Raw genomic sequence first — 16,306 nt, forward strand, 5'->3', positions numbered from 1 at the left:
TATCAGCTATTGATTAGCTTACAATAACAATGTATAAGTTGCCTCTTAGAAAAATGTGATATAGTAAACAATTAAATATATCCTTTCATTTTTTTATGTTATAGATATGTATAACCACTTAAATTGTTTACAACATTTATGGTGTTATTCTCAAATTATTAATACGCTATTAAAAGTGAAATACTCACCAATTATGAAGAATAATATATATATTTTTTACTAATCTTATTATTTTTTTTATACTTTTGCATGCTTAGTGTGCATTAAGAAATTGTAATAATATAAACCACATAAGTGTCTATTTTTGATACGATATGTGCACATGCAATTTTTGATAAATTAAATAGAACAAATCGATTATCTGAGATCTCAAAAGAAATAAATTATTTTAATTTAAATTATTTAACTAATTAGAAAAGAAAATATTTATTATAAAATTAAAAATGAAAAAAAACGATAAAGAAAAAATTTCCATTTTTTTTTTTATTAATAGAACCACACTTGTTTAGTTGTGTGAATATTATGGTTATAGAGATGTCGATTAGTCACAACTCATATCATCTTCTAAACAATGAATAAATAAATATATTTATATACACACTTTTTAGTAAATATAAAACCAATATATGTCAAATTATTTTATATAAAATACAAACTTCTCGAAATATTATATGAATAAATATGTAAAAGTTTTGAATGAACAAAAAAATATTTACAATTTTGTATTCTTTTGTTATATTAGAGAAAAAAATACAACTTTCCCCTCATAGTTTTCATTAGATATATAATACACCCATAATAACTTTAACGAATAAAACACACATATTTTATTTAAATGTATTTATTTTGTTTTGTTTTTTAATATGTATACGTAGATCAAAGGTATAAATTGAGCGAATGAATTATCTAGGAGAATGATACTATTTTGTTGTTTGTTTATTTTGGAACATAACCGTTGTAATTATTAGTGCAAACCATCTTACTATTATTGTTTTTATTTTATTTTAATTTGTTTTTTTAATATTTTTTTATGTATATAAAAAATATGAAACGAATTTTGGCTTATTCTTTATTTTTTTTATACATTTTACGCAATAATGTGCTATCCAAGAAAACTATAGAATACAACTTACTAGGAAGTGCACATAAAAGTGACAATATAGTTGATCGCCTTCAAGTTATAACAGAAGGGAAATATAGAGATATTTTGGTTGAAGTTAATAAGCCTTTATTATCTATAATAGAAAATAAAGAATCAGTGTCACTTGATATTTTGTTATCTACGATAAAATTATTGGATGATAAAAATAAAGAAACTGATGACTTATCCAAAAAAAAAGAAATTGAACAAACAATTATATACATTAAAGATGCCATAAAAAATCATTTAGGAAATGATGGAAATAATGAAGAAAATGATGGAAATGATATAACAAAGACAAAATCAAATAAGAGCAATTTAATGTTAAAATTAGATAATTATTATATGAAAAGGGATCTTGAAAATTTAAAAAAAAAAAGTAATGATATTGCATTGAGAAAAGCTAATTTAGGAAAAAAATTAAAAGCATATAGTACCTCTAGTGAATCATTATTATTTGGTGCCCCTGGTGATCTTAATTTATCCGATGACAGTGTAAAAGAATTAAATAATATGATATCTATTAAAATTTTAAGACAAAGAATTTATAAAGATAACATGCCATTTACTACGGAATCGGTCCCTAAAACGTTTAACAAATTAGTGGATTTATATACACCTTTACTTGATTTCAATTTAGATTCTTTAGAAAAATACAAAAATAATGAGATAAAATACTATACAGATTCTAAAAGTGAATTTTTTTATTTATTACGTAATAATATGGATCTAGAAAAATTTATGTTGAAACTTCCTATTAGTAAAATGCCAAATCCTAAACCTAATGATGATGTAAGTGAAAGTAGTGATGTTGATAATAAAATTTATACATATGTGAATAATAATTTGGAAAAAGAGAAGAATGCAAAAGAATATTCCTTAGGTGCATACAATACAGACCCAGTTTATACATATTCAAGCAAAATTAAAAAAAATCCTATAAGTAAACAAAATGAACAGAGTGATTCAGTATCTAGAATTAACCATTTATTGCAGAAAAAAATGGGTCATACCTATTTGAACAAACCCGAAAAATACTATAATCATCAAAATGGGTTAATTCACAAAAATAGACCAAATGGGTATAATAGCCAATTCATAAATTCAAATAATGAGAATGAGACATGTTATAAAAAACATAACAATAATATATTATTTGAAATTATAATAAAATCGCATTTATTAACAAATAATGATGTTTGCAAAAAAATTATAATAAAAAAAGCTGATGGAAATGATTCAAGCGAAAATAACATATCTGAAGATGCAAGGATAATATATGACAATGATTCTGCAAAAAATTGTATACAATACTCTAAAAAGAATGATGAATTATATTATGTTATACCATTAATACATTTTAATGGCCCATCAAAAAGTATGCGTTGCTTATCATGTGATGATTATGAAAAAAACATACATAATAAATGTCCATTCAATGAAAATTTTGTGCATCTAACTTATGACAATAAATGTATTGTTTGCATGCCATCTAGTGCTATTAGCAATTGTTTAATTAATAGTCAAAAGGTAAATATAGATTCATGTAAAGGTTATTGCAATTGCTCAAACTGTTTTTCTCCTAATAATGAATTTCATACATTCAAATACGTATTCCCTTCATACAAATATACACATAGAGTCAGAGATACACATAATCCTAATAACTGTAATTGTGAGTCATTCAGATATTCTGGACAGGGTGATCCATATTTTAAGGTGAGGGATATGAATAAACATAGAGATAAAAGACTATATGAATCAATCCACAAACAAATGGAGGGTAGGGATAAAACATACTACGAACAGAGTAATGAGTATCAAATTGGAGAAGGGGCAAGTGAAAACGATGTTGGTGAATGCCTATTCTTCGGATGTATACACGATGATGGTTATAATGATTTCGATAATTATAATATAAAAATGAGAGAAACAATTAAATTAAATAGTAGCATTTTTGATCCTATAAGCTTGAAAAAAAATAATAGTGATTATGCATATGCTGATGAAGAAATTATTGAGAATGTAAATAAGGAAAGGTATATTAAAAATGATAGAAAAAAAAACGTAGACATAAAAATTTTGCATGAAAATGTCGACAATAATTCAGAAAATGAAAAAAATGAAAAAAATGAAAAAAATGAAAAAAATGAAGAAAATAAAGAAAATGAAGAAAATAAAGAAAATAAAGAAAATAAAGAAAATAGAGACATTGTAAAAGGTTCAGATGATTCTGATAACTATGATGATAATGACATTTCTCAAGAAGCAAACAATATAGAATATTTTAAAAAAATGTATTATGACATTTTAAACAATAATACTGATGATGAAAGTGATGTGAGTGAGAATGATGATGATGATGATGATGACGATGATAATGGTTATTATGATGGAAATATCGATAACTTTTATAGTCTACGATTTTTGTATAAAACCAGAATATTTACAAAAAAGAAAACAGTAATAAATGCATATATAAAAACAAATAAGATAAGTGCTGATGATAACAAGAAAAATATATTGTTTTTATTTAAAAAATTATTTAATACTGTTTTTAAAGATGTCCATTACAAAATAAAAGACTCAGCAGTAAGTTTATTTCCAGTTATTACCGATTCAAATATTATAGGATTTGATGTGGACTTCGGAAGAATACAAGTTCAATATGCTGGTTGTATAAACATGCTTCGATATTCTGTTTTTGACACCCAAAATATGGCAATCTATTTTATTACCCCAGATAAAAAATATATTTTGCTAGAAGACGTTATAAAAGAAATAAGCGAGGGAAATGAAAATTATTATTATTATAATGAAAATGTAGAGGGAAATTCAAATGAAAATGTAGAGGAAAATTCAAATGAAAATGTAGAGGAACATTCAAATGAAAATAATGAAATCATCAACAATGAAAACGATTTAGCTTTATATGAAAATACTTCTCATAGTAGTTTTGAAAATTTAGAATCAGAATTGGATGATGGATATAATAAAACGGATAAACCATCTATCCAGGATGAGAAACAGGAGCTTGACGATAAAGAAAATACACATGAACCGAGTAAAGATGATTATTCTAAAAATAATGGAAAAGACTCGTTAGTTGAATTAAATAAAGATAACGAAGAAAAGCATGAATTGTTGGATACAATATTAAAAGAATTTAACAATGAACGTGAAAAAACACCAGCACAAAATGAATTGTCAAAAGTTTTATCAGAATATGGTGATTTATTATCAAAAGAGGATTTAAAGGAAATTAAGAATAACCATAAAAATGTTGATGTTAACAAGGGTAATGCAGAAAATGGGGATGCTATAGAAATAATAATAAAAAAGAATAGTAAAGAAAATGGAATAAATGGAAAAACTAATGATAAAGATAATATAGTAAACGAATCAGATGACCAAAGCGAGTTTATTACCATTGATCAGAATGGATGTGAAATAATTAATGAGACAATGAGAAAATATATGGATAAATATTTTAGTGTTCATAATATTCCTATACATTATATTGAAAATAATAACATTTCCAAAAAGGCAATTCATATTACATCTGACATAGACTCTGATTTAAATATGCTTAAATCAAGTATTTTAGCTATTTCTAATACTAATGGAAAATCAATAGATGATTTTAAATTATTCCTTATACCTAATGATATTGAGAAATATGATCCAAATAAATTAGAAGATATACCATCATCTATAAGAACTGCAAATGATTTGTATAATTATATTAAAAGGATGAATATGAAAATTTTAATAGCATCTGTACATGATGATGCTGGTATAAGTATAGAGCCCCAAATTTTCAACTATTTATATGAATCAAATAATGATACACCATATATTGAATCTGCATTAGATGTAAAAGAAGGAAAAGAAGCTACAAATACTGAATTGGAATTAAATAAATCTCAATATGGTGATAAAGAAAAATTGAGAGATTCTTCGATTTTAAAAAATCAGCAATTGAGTAATGCACTATTAAAAAATGAAATATATTATACTACTAAAAAAGAAATAAAAGCTGATGGAATTATGAAAAATGGAATAGAAGACACCAACTTAAGGGGGAAAATAAGCGGGTGTTCTGAGGATTCAAACATTTCTTCTAATAGCACAGAGGCGAAAACAATTGACGAAAATAATGCAGACCACAAAAATGAGGAGGAAACCGTTTTTGAAAGTGATAATCAGTACACTACTCCAAATAATTATAATAAGATTGATATATATATAGATAATACGGATAGAAAAATAACTGTATTAGATGGAATTCTATTCAAACATTATACATTCAAATTGTTTATAATGGATATTATGAATAAGATAATACATGTTCCTTCAAATTTTATAGACTTAAAATCGTATAAAAAAGGAATATCCCCATTTGATATATTTGATTGTTTAGAATATTATTCTTATAATAAAAAATCAAATATTATTAGTGCTTTATTTTTTGAAAAACATATAAAATTATTGGATATATTAAAAAATCTTAATAGCAAAGATGAATATTTATTGATAAAAAATAAAAATAGTGAATATTGTAGTGGTGTAGATAATTTGAAATATATAAAAATTCCATTGACAATCAATTTAAAAAAATCAAAAGATATATATTTAGAATTTCCAATATTCCACATAGATGAACATTATAATTTTGTTTATAACAAAATAAGTTTTATGAATGTACCAGAAAATTATACAGCATCCAAATTATGTAATACAGTAAAAAATATATTGAATGAAGCATTAGACATATATGAATTAGATATTATAACAAGTTTACAAATATATAATCTAATAGACAATGAATGGGAATACATTGAAGATAACGTTTTGATTCACGAAATAAAAATGGATAACAACTATTTATATACAATGTTTATTCATGATAAATTTTTAACAAAAAGATATTATCAAGCTATGTCTAATTTAATTATTGATTTATCAAATAATAATATTTATATTAAAAAGTTAGACATATATATTGATTATAATTACAGCCCTTATACACTTTATAATATACCCATACATATGTCTTTTATGAATTTAAAATATTTACTTTTACATCATACAAATGCATTTTTATCAGATTCTTTTTTGAATGAGTTCTTTTTTACGTATAATGAAAAATATCTTCAAAATCCATCTGCTAATGATATTAATAATGATAGTGCATATAACCCCAATAGTAATGTAGATGATTATATTTATGAAGAAGAAGAATATGAAGAAAGTATAAGTATCTTTAGTTTTATAAGTAGTTGTACTAGAAATAGTAATAAAACATATAACCTATTTTTACTTAATATGGTGAACACATTTTATAAAATAAAATTGAATTCGAATAAAATGATGCAACCAATATTGGAAGATTTACTCAAAATATCGGGAAAATGTTCAAGTGAAAATATTATAGTTGAAATAAATAAATCATCTACAAAGGTAAAAAATATCGAATTATATTTAGGAAATAATTCCAAAAAAATAAAAATAAAAAATGTACCATTAAATTTATTAGTATGGAAATTTGTAAATATATTATTAAAAGGATCTTTTAATATATCAATAGAAGATCCAGAAAGATTATATAATTTATTTGTAATAGTCCCAAAAGATAAAGATGCAATGATTAATCGTGATTATTATATTTCTACAAAACCAGGATATACTATTGAAAAGATATTAAAAATTATTGGATCAAATAACTTATGTTTAGTTAAAGCATATCCAGAAAAATTGACACATATTAAAAATAGTACATATTATTATGAATATGCCATGTTTAGTTTCGATTCATTACCAAAAGTTATTGATTTTTCAAATCCAGTAGGATTATTAAGCTTTTATGTTAATTATAAAAATGAAAATAAATTAATTAATATAACCAATGCACCTGAAAATATAACTCCAGATAAGCTTTTAAAAACGATTCTTTTAGACATGTACTCTAAATGGCAAAATTTTCCTAAAGATGAAAAAATAAAATTTTCATTATTTTTAAATAACGAAGAAATAAAAAATATAAAAGATTATATTAGTTCAGGAAAAGAAGCACAACTACGTACATTTGTTTCTGTAGATAAAAAACATGGTTATAGTAATAATAAAAAGAAATTCGTAGAAATAGACAAAATACCTGAAACAAATTCTATAAAAATGCACGATGCTGAATTAAAAGCAATGCAACTGTATGATAATGTATTAAGAGAAATTTTATCTAAAGGACATATAGATTATAATAATATAAGTGTTACTGGATATACAATATCAATTAATGTATTTGATGGTAATGACTATAGTCCTGTTACTATTTTTAATATACCCTTAAGTGCAACTAACAAAGACATAATTGCTTTCTTGTTAATTAAATCGAATCATATTAATACAAAACATGTTGTAGATGAATTTCTTTTATTAAACAAAGAATCGTTTAACTTGTTAAAAACAAAAACTATAATAGATCAAAATGTTGTATTTATTGGTGAATTAACAGGACTAATTGATTTAGATAGAACAAATTTGTATTTAGTTCATAAACCTCAATTTAATTCTTTAGATGCCATATTTAAAAATTTGGCGAATAAAAATTATGATTTTAAATCAGAAAAAATAACTGCTTTAAGTGTTAGTGAAACAAAAGGAAGTATTATATTTAATATTATACTAAATCAAAATAAAAAAAAAGTTTTTAATGTTACAAATATCCCCTATAATATGTATATAATCGATCTTTTACGCTATATAGTTGGATATCAAAGAAAATGGATATACAAATATGTCGATTTTTATATAATTAAAGGTAGTGAAAAACATGTTTTAAATGACCATTCAGGTATTATAACATATGGTAGAACAGCTAGCGAAATTTTTACGTTATGCAAAAAAAATGATCCATGTACTTTTCACATAGAATTTGGTTCTATCAAAATTGAGTATGGTATAAATAATACAATAGGGGATAATATTGATGCTCTTATTAACAGAAATAACAATGATAATCAAAAAAATAATAACGATACAGTCTTAAATGAATTGAAAAACAAAATAAACTCTGAAGAGGAAGACAATGTGGATATAGATTTGTCAGTATTACGTTTTGAATTTAATGCGGGATTATATGATAAGAATATATTTGGTACATCAACAATTTGTAATATACCTAAAAGTTACACAGTAGAAGATGTTTTAACATACATTAAAAAGGTGTTAAAGGAAAATTGTAAAATACGAAATGCTGACGATTTAGAATTAGAAATAAAAATTATATATAATGATACATATTTAACTATACCCAAAGAATTAAATATAGAATATGTTATAAATTATTATTTTATTAACACACCATCTATTGTATCTGTTACAAATGATGATAATGATGATGAACCTTTTAATATTATTCACCTAATTTTAAATAATACAAAAATAGACATGAAAAATAATGTATTTATTAAAAAAGAAATACCATTATATGTAAAGAAAAATAATAACTTAGAAAATATAAAATTAAAAAATATTCCATTATCAATTACAGAAGATAATTTAATTACTTACATAATAAATTATTTAACAAAAAATTCAGAAGTTATAAATTTCATGAGAGATAATACATCTATTTGTATATATCCTGAGTGTGATCCTGTATATATACATTATGGAAATAGTCAGCTATCATTTATTGCTTCATTGTCTTATCATATAGCCTTAAGAAATATTAATTATATAACAACAATAGAATCTTTTGAAAACTTTTATGGTAATATGAGCCATTTTGAATTTGATTTTTATAAATATTCGCATTTTATTGAATCTAATATAAGTAATTATAACAAAACTGACATCAAAGAATTAATAAATTTCGATATTAATATTCATTTCCCAACTGCTATTAGAACAATTCGAATAAAAAATTTTAATATTAATTTGCAAATGGAAGATTTATTTGCTAAAATTTTTCAATCTATAACAACAAATATTTACAAGTGGAAAGATTTGTTTACATTTATTGGGAATAGATCTAAAATAGATATAATTGCAGAAGAAAGCGATAAAGCTAAACAAATAATCGACACTTTTAAGGATCATTTAAATGAAGGACATAATTTAACATTTATTTATAAACCCGATAATAATGATATTAATAATTATATTATTCCTAGAATAAGCTATATACCAGTATTGATAAATTTCCAAACAAATTATATATCAATAAGTACGGAAATTAGTGAGTTTGAAAATAATGTAACTACAATGTATGGTTTTCCGGATTATATAAGTCCAAGTTTTATGCTGACATTATTGCAATATAACCTTTTTAAAATACTAGGTAAAAATTATTTGTCAATTTACGGATGCTCTTATGATAGTAGTTTGTGTTTAAATGAAAATAATCTTTTACTAAAGAATAAGATATTTTATGACGAGAATACAAAAAATGATAGCTCTAAACAGGCTATGAAATTTGTATTAAAATTGAAAAAGAAAGATAGTAAAAAAGTAAAAACAATAAACGATTTAGTTTCTCTTGAACTAAATATATCGTGTCAAGAATTAAAAAATGATGAAGATATGGAAGAATGTAATGATATTATATCTTCTTTAAATGCATCTTCTATATTTTGGAGAAATAGCATATTAGGATTTATAGCAAATTCAATAGTCATAAAAGATTACTATAATAATGCATTAACATTACCATATATAGATTATAGAGTAAATGAGAAAATATTAATTCAAAATATATTAGAACATGTAAATATATTACCATATTTATATAAATTATTCGAATTATCTCATATTGATAAAAAGTGTGTTAGTTATAAAAAAGAACTTAAAAATACAATACCTCATATTCAATGTTTATTATCTTTCGGACTTAACATATATTTTGATATTCATAACAGTAACGAATTAAATATATATAATGGGTTTGAAACAAAAGATAATAAATCATTTAACATAACACATATTTATTCTTTCCCTGATTTATATGAACATAATTTTACAGAATTTTATATTTATAATGATGATAAGACAAGATTATTAGTAAAAAATGCATATAAGAATATGACAGTTTCTAGCTTGTTAAGTGAATTATCTAAAGCTCGATGTCATATTCAAGGATTAAAATATGATCAAATATCTTCTTTTTATACACTTGTATATGTATTGGATGGTAATAAATTTGTAGATATTCATCCAGATGAAAATGTAGAATTTATACATAAATTAGTTTTAAAATATTCACAAGAAAAATTTATGTTAAAAATTATAAAAAAAAATCATATTTATAATATAGATATACCCAAAAATATGAACTTAAGTTGCTATCCCCCATTAATTGATCTAAATAAAAATTATTACCAAGTTCCAATAAGTTTACAAATAAATTCTGAAACTATTATTAAGTTAAATGATGAATCATTTCCAAGAATAATAGTTAATAATGTACCAGCAAACGCTTTTGTAATGTCTATAAAAGAGTACTTAGTTTCTTTGTTTAAATCATATATCAAAAGTATACCTGATAATAATATTAATACAAATTTTTATGAATTTGATATTGATATGATAATTGTTATATATGATTCAACGCTAAATAGAATACATAAAATAAGTTCAAATGCTTTACAAAGCTTAACAGTATCTAAGTTTTTTAAAACTTATTATAATGCATCATTAGTGTTTCAAATGGACGAAATTGAAAAATTCCCAGAATATATATATGATAATTTTATTACCAACTTTTCGAAGGCTGTTATTGATTTTTCTATTTCCATCTTCTAAAATTACTAAAGCAATTAAATAGTAAACATATATAACTTAATTTTTAAAGAAAAATGCATTATTGCATTTAAATGTACATATTTTTGCCCATATATTGTGAATTTGAATATTTAAAATTTTATAGCTATTGTATATAATATCATTTTACACAAGTCCCTTCGATATATTACACCAAATCGTATGTGGATATTCCCATGCTTGTGTACAAATCGATACATATATTTACATATAATTTTTGCCCATTATATTTATTTATCACGTTTTTTTCCTAATGAGCAATTTCATTCTCTTCATATTTATTCATTTTGCATACATATAGTCGGTATATCTCATATTAAAAAACATTGTCTCCATGTATTTAAGGGGAAATTATGAAATAAACCATTATATATATATATGCAATAAGTCGATATGTCTACTTTTAATATCATATGACGATATTATACAGAATAAAAAATAGTCTATATAAACGTCTTTGCAATAATTAAAAAATTACAACTACTTCATTAATAAAATTCACAGTATAAATTATTTACCTTAATTGGCATAATATCGTGCTTAGGGTTTTTTCAAAACTAATAATATCCATATTTTACGAAATAAAATAAACTATATGAAAAAATTTATATTATTGTTATATAGGAAAATCAAACTAAATATTTTAAAAAATGATTATACCCACGAATTAAAAAAGGAAAAAATATAACTAAATTCTTAATGAATGCATTTCCCTTTTCCTATTTATTTACAATTAAAATAAAATAAAATAAAATAAAACAAAAGTGTAAAGTAAAATAATTCACATCGTACGCAAAAAACAGTTATTTATTTTTTATAATCTCAAAAAAATATATATTTACATATGTATATATTGTATTTTTTATAACCCACAAATGGCTCCATTTCTTAGCAGTCAATTATATATAGTATATATGTTTTCAAAGATTTCTCTGCTAAACAATGATTAGATTGAGATATACTTATGAGAATATAACTTATTTTTATACAATTTGTTATACATAATTATGTAATATATGTATTTTTAAAAATATTTGCACATTTTGTTTCCCATACAAATTTAAAGCATACTATATATATGTATATTTTTTTGGTAAAATTTTTTATACAATTACGTTTAAGAAAAAAAGAAAAGTTAATAAAATAATCAATTGATTAAAAATAATTTGATTTTTCTCATATACATTTCTTTCTACAAGAATGGTAAGAATAAATATAGAGTTTTTTATAAATTAAAATTGCATAAAAATTATATAGCGAAAAAAAGATAAATAAGAAATGTAAAATATGTCTTTATTTTTATAGTGGAGTTTTAATAACTTAAACAATTTTTTGGGAAATGATTTTTTAAATATATCTGAGCCCTTTACCGAAGAATATACATGTTATCCGGTATCTTTTATTGGAAAAGATGATATGGAAAATGGCAACAAAAGTACTAACTATATAGCGGATTTATAATATTTTATATGATATACAATATATATATATATTTGTAGCAAATGTTGATTTATTACTTTATTACATATTTTCATTTTTTTATAACCTCAAAAAATAATTCAAAAAATGCAGCATTTTGGTTGTTAATAATATATGTATATACCTATTTATTCTTTCTTTGTAATTTTTTGCCACATCAAATTATATATTTTCAAATATAGTTATATTGCCACAAACTGCTTTAAACGCGTTGGCTAGAAGACATATATCATGGCCCATGTTATTCGAAGTGTCCAATCCATATACGGTATTTATTATTATATTTCTCCTATTGTTTTTAATTATAATAAGAGTATATATATATTATATTTGCTTAGCATAGTAAAAATAAATTATAACTTATAAAACCAATTTTAGGAAAAGAGAACTCATAGTGGTGTTCTTGAATTCATTTCCGACGAAGGAACATGCCACATGCCATATTGGGTAAAAGAGATAAATATTAAATAAGCAAGTAAATAAATACCTTATTAAATTGATAAAACAACCCTGAGCATTCTAACACATACTTATATATGATCCTAAATTTTTAGATGATGCAACAATTATGCCTAAAAGAAGGAGATATAGTAAGGGTTACAAGTATAAGTCTACCTAAAGGTACTTTCGTCAAGTTAAAACCCTGCTCAAAGGATTTTATGGAATTATCTAATCATAGAACTGTGTATGTTTTTAAATTGAATATTTTACGATTTATATGCAATAAATAAAACAATAGCTAAATTTTAATATGCAAATTATGATATCTTTATGCTATTTTATTTAATATCATTTTTATTTTTTCAGTTTAGAAACAGCTCTAAGAAATTATGCAACACTAACTATTGGTGACAATATTGTGATACATTATTTGGGAAAGACTTACGAAATTAAAATTGTGGTATGATATAAATATGAGATGCATTATGTATATATTCATGTACATATAATCGATTTTCTGAATCCTTGACTAATAGTATATTGAGAATATATACACATTTTTGTTTTTTAATTAGGATTTAAAACCTGCTTTTGCTTGTACTATTATTGAGACTGATGTTGAAGTAGAGTTTGAGGAACCCTTTGAGAGTAAACATAATAATGATTAAAAAATATACATTTATTTTTATTAATATATGTTTTATTAAAATATCCCTCTATTTGTATAACATCCATTTCAGAGGTGCAATATGTAGAAGAAATTATACCCGTTGAGGAAAGTGTAAGAAAAAGAATTATAACAAATAACAGAATTTATTTTATATATTATTTTTGGATTTTAAAAAAACATTTTATGGATGTTTATATATTGATGCGAATGTGATATGTATGCATAAATCCCAATAGTAATATATATAAGGAAAACATAAATATATGTTTTATGGAAATTTTTAGAAATTCAAAGGGAAAGGGCAAAGAACAGATGGAAAAGCTTGTAAAAATGTTAAAACAGAAAAGGTGCGACAAAAAATTATTGAAAATCCTGAACCATGGAAAGAGAAACTTGTTGGTGGTGTTAGGGTAATAAACAAAAGAAGAAGCAATGAAAAAAAATAATTATGTAAAATTAAAAATATTAATATTCATTGAAATGTATATATTTATTAAATTATTTTTAGACCAAATGTGCTGAATATGAAGACCTACTAAAAAAAGGACGTATTCCTGGAATAATAGGAAAATTTATAGAAAGGAAATTTTAAAATAAAAATTTTATATGCATACATTTATATATATCGTGTGTATATGTGTGTTTTTCATTAATTTTTATAAACTTAATTAATATTAGCATATTTTTTTTTTTAATTCTTATTCATTGTTTTAAATAATACTTATATGTGCTACAAATTATTTTTTTGTCAAAATGTTATAATAACACATTTATGCATCAAATGTAAAAAATAAACAAAATAAACTAATAAAAAATCATCGATAAATCACATTTTTTAAAAGTATTTTAAATATGAATGTACAATATAATTTCCAGCTTATTGTATATATAGAATGGTAAGAGAAACAAATATGCGTGCATGTATGTAACAGTTTTACATTTAAATAATGTTTAAAAAAGCACAGCATAAAAGTGTAATACATATAAATAAAAAGGCATATCGTTAATATTTCATTTTTTTTTTACAATAATATATATTATATATTTTTTTTTATTAAAAAAATGAGGTTAATAAAATAAGATGATTGACTAAATGAATAGAAAAATAAGCAAAATATAACAATTATTATTTATGGGGTTTAAAAAAAGGGAAAAGCTGTAAAATAGTTTACTTTGTAAAATAATATACAAAAAAACAAAATTTACTTTATCTTTAAAATTACCCTTTGTTTTATCCCTTTCCTTAATAATAATATTTCAAAAAGAAGCAAAATTATTTTTATACGATGAATGAAAAATGTGAAGAAGTGAAATCAAAATATTATACATGCTTAAATGCCAGTAAGAGAAGTCTAAGCAAGTGTAAAGATATAGAAACCGAACTAAGGGGATGTTCCAAAACGTAATTACAATAACACATACATGATATTACCATGTTTATATGCTAAGAAAATATATTATATATATATTTATACACTTTTTAAACATTTAAAAAAATAAAAACATTTCCATTGTTGATGTTTATGAGAGCATATATTATATATATCTATGTATGTTTATATGACAAAGTCAGCATACATAAATTGATACATATAAGCATATTGCTATGTGTATTATATTGTGTGTGCATCATTTATTTGTATATAGATACATTGAAATGGTTGAAAAAATAATTTAATTATACCATTTATACTTATATTATATTTATGCATTTGTGTATGTATATTATTACTTATAGGACTGGGAAGAGTTATTGTATAAATGAAATTAACAATCTGATGGAATGCTCAAGGTAATTCTATTAAAATTATTAAACTATAAATAAAGCGAAAGATAATGTAGTTATTTATCCAAAAAGCCCAGTAAAATACTTATTGATTTACAATTTATATGCTTATAAAACAAATAATAAAAATTCAGCATAATTGGCAGTCCTATTTTATCTTCTTTTAAAATTCTTTTTTGGTGCCATTTTTTTAATAGATCACCAGACGCATCGATTTGCTCTAAGGAATTTCTCTTATTTCGAGAATGCAATAGACCAGATGGACCACATATATTAATAGATGTAATATAATAGAATTATATATATATATATTGGCAAAAATTGTTATTTTAATACATGTTTTTTTATACCTTTCCCTTTTTAACACATTAATATAGGACAATAAATATTTAATTTCGAAAAAGCACTTGGACAAATATAATGTTAATAATGCAACTATAGGACCAATTGAAGCCCCCGAACGAAATAATTCTAATACTGCAACATTTTTAGGAAAAATGAAAGAAACATTACACTTGAAGAATTTTAAGGAAAATTTTATAGCTTATAAATGGTGAAACATATGGAATAAAATGGTTGTTGCACCTTTTTTTTTATAGTGTTATAAAATATTTTTTTTTTTTATACTATTTTTTAATATTTTTGAAAAAATAATGATACACTTTTAAAACCGTGTACTAAAACTTATCCTTCTAATAAAAAATATATAACATAATTATTGTCATGATAATTTACAAAATTATTAATTCAGCGAATTTTATATATGATAAAGGGGACATCGAAAAAGGAAAAATGCAAAGAGATTTATAACAATTATGTGAAAATATCCCATCATTTTGTAGAATTAAAATATTTTAATCGATAATTTTTTAGTATGTGTTAAAAAAATTAGGGGAAACGTACATAAATAATAATATGTGGATTGAATTTATAAGCAAAATAGTTCACAAGTGTGTTAAAAAGTGAA

At 22.7% G+C, this 16,306-nt stretch overlaps 3 protein-coding genes across 3 annotated transcripts; all 3 read left to right on the forward strand.

The window, feature by feature from the left end:
* Window positions 1–1,030: 1,030 nt before the first annotated feature.
* PY17X_1027000 (liver specific protein 1, putative) lies at window positions 1,031–10,945 on the forward strand (the record flags this gene model as incomplete). The annotated part of the gene is made up of 1 exon (XM_022956283.1): window positions 1,031–10,945. One exon carries the CDS (start codon window positions 1,031–1,033, stop codon window positions 10,943–10,945), a length of 9,915 nt encoding a protein of 3,304 aa, XP_022813346.1.
* A 1,218-nt stretch (window positions 10,946–12,163) lies between these two features.
* Window positions 12,164–14,145, forward strand: PY17X_1027100 (ubiquitin fusion degradation protein 1, putative; the record flags this gene model as incomplete). Its single annotated transcript, XM_022956286.1, has 10 exons — window positions 12,164–12,166; window positions 12,269–12,398; window positions 12,625–12,710; window positions 12,821–12,889; window positions 12,997–13,127; window positions 13,250–13,343; window positions 13,459–13,531; window positions 13,624–13,664; window positions 13,838–13,963; window positions 14,062–14,145. The coding sequence occupies 10 exons, from the start codon at window positions 12,164–12,166 to the stop codon at window positions 14,143–14,145; spliced, it is 837 nt and encodes a 278-aa protein (XP_022813347.1).
* Window positions 14,146–14,839: 694 nt separating this feature from the next.
* On the forward strand, window positions 14,840–15,896 carry PY17X_1027200 (ATP synthase-associated protein, putative; the record flags this gene model as incomplete). Its single annotated transcript, XM_724342.1, has 4 exons — window positions 14,840–14,955; window positions 15,292–15,345; window positions 15,537–15,621; window positions 15,717–15,896. 4 exons carry the CDS (start codon window positions 14,840–14,842, stop codon window positions 15,894–15,896), a joined length of 435 nt encoding a protein of 144 aa, XP_729435.1.
* Window positions 15,897–16,306: the final 410 nt, after the last annotated feature.

Source organism: Plasmodium yoelii (genome assembly GCF_900002385.2).
Source record: "Plasmodium yoelii strain 17X genome assembly, chromosome: 10".
Taxonomy (NCBI): Eukaryota; Apicomplexa; class Aconoidasida; order Haemosporida; family Plasmodiidae; genus Plasmodium; species Plasmodium yoelii.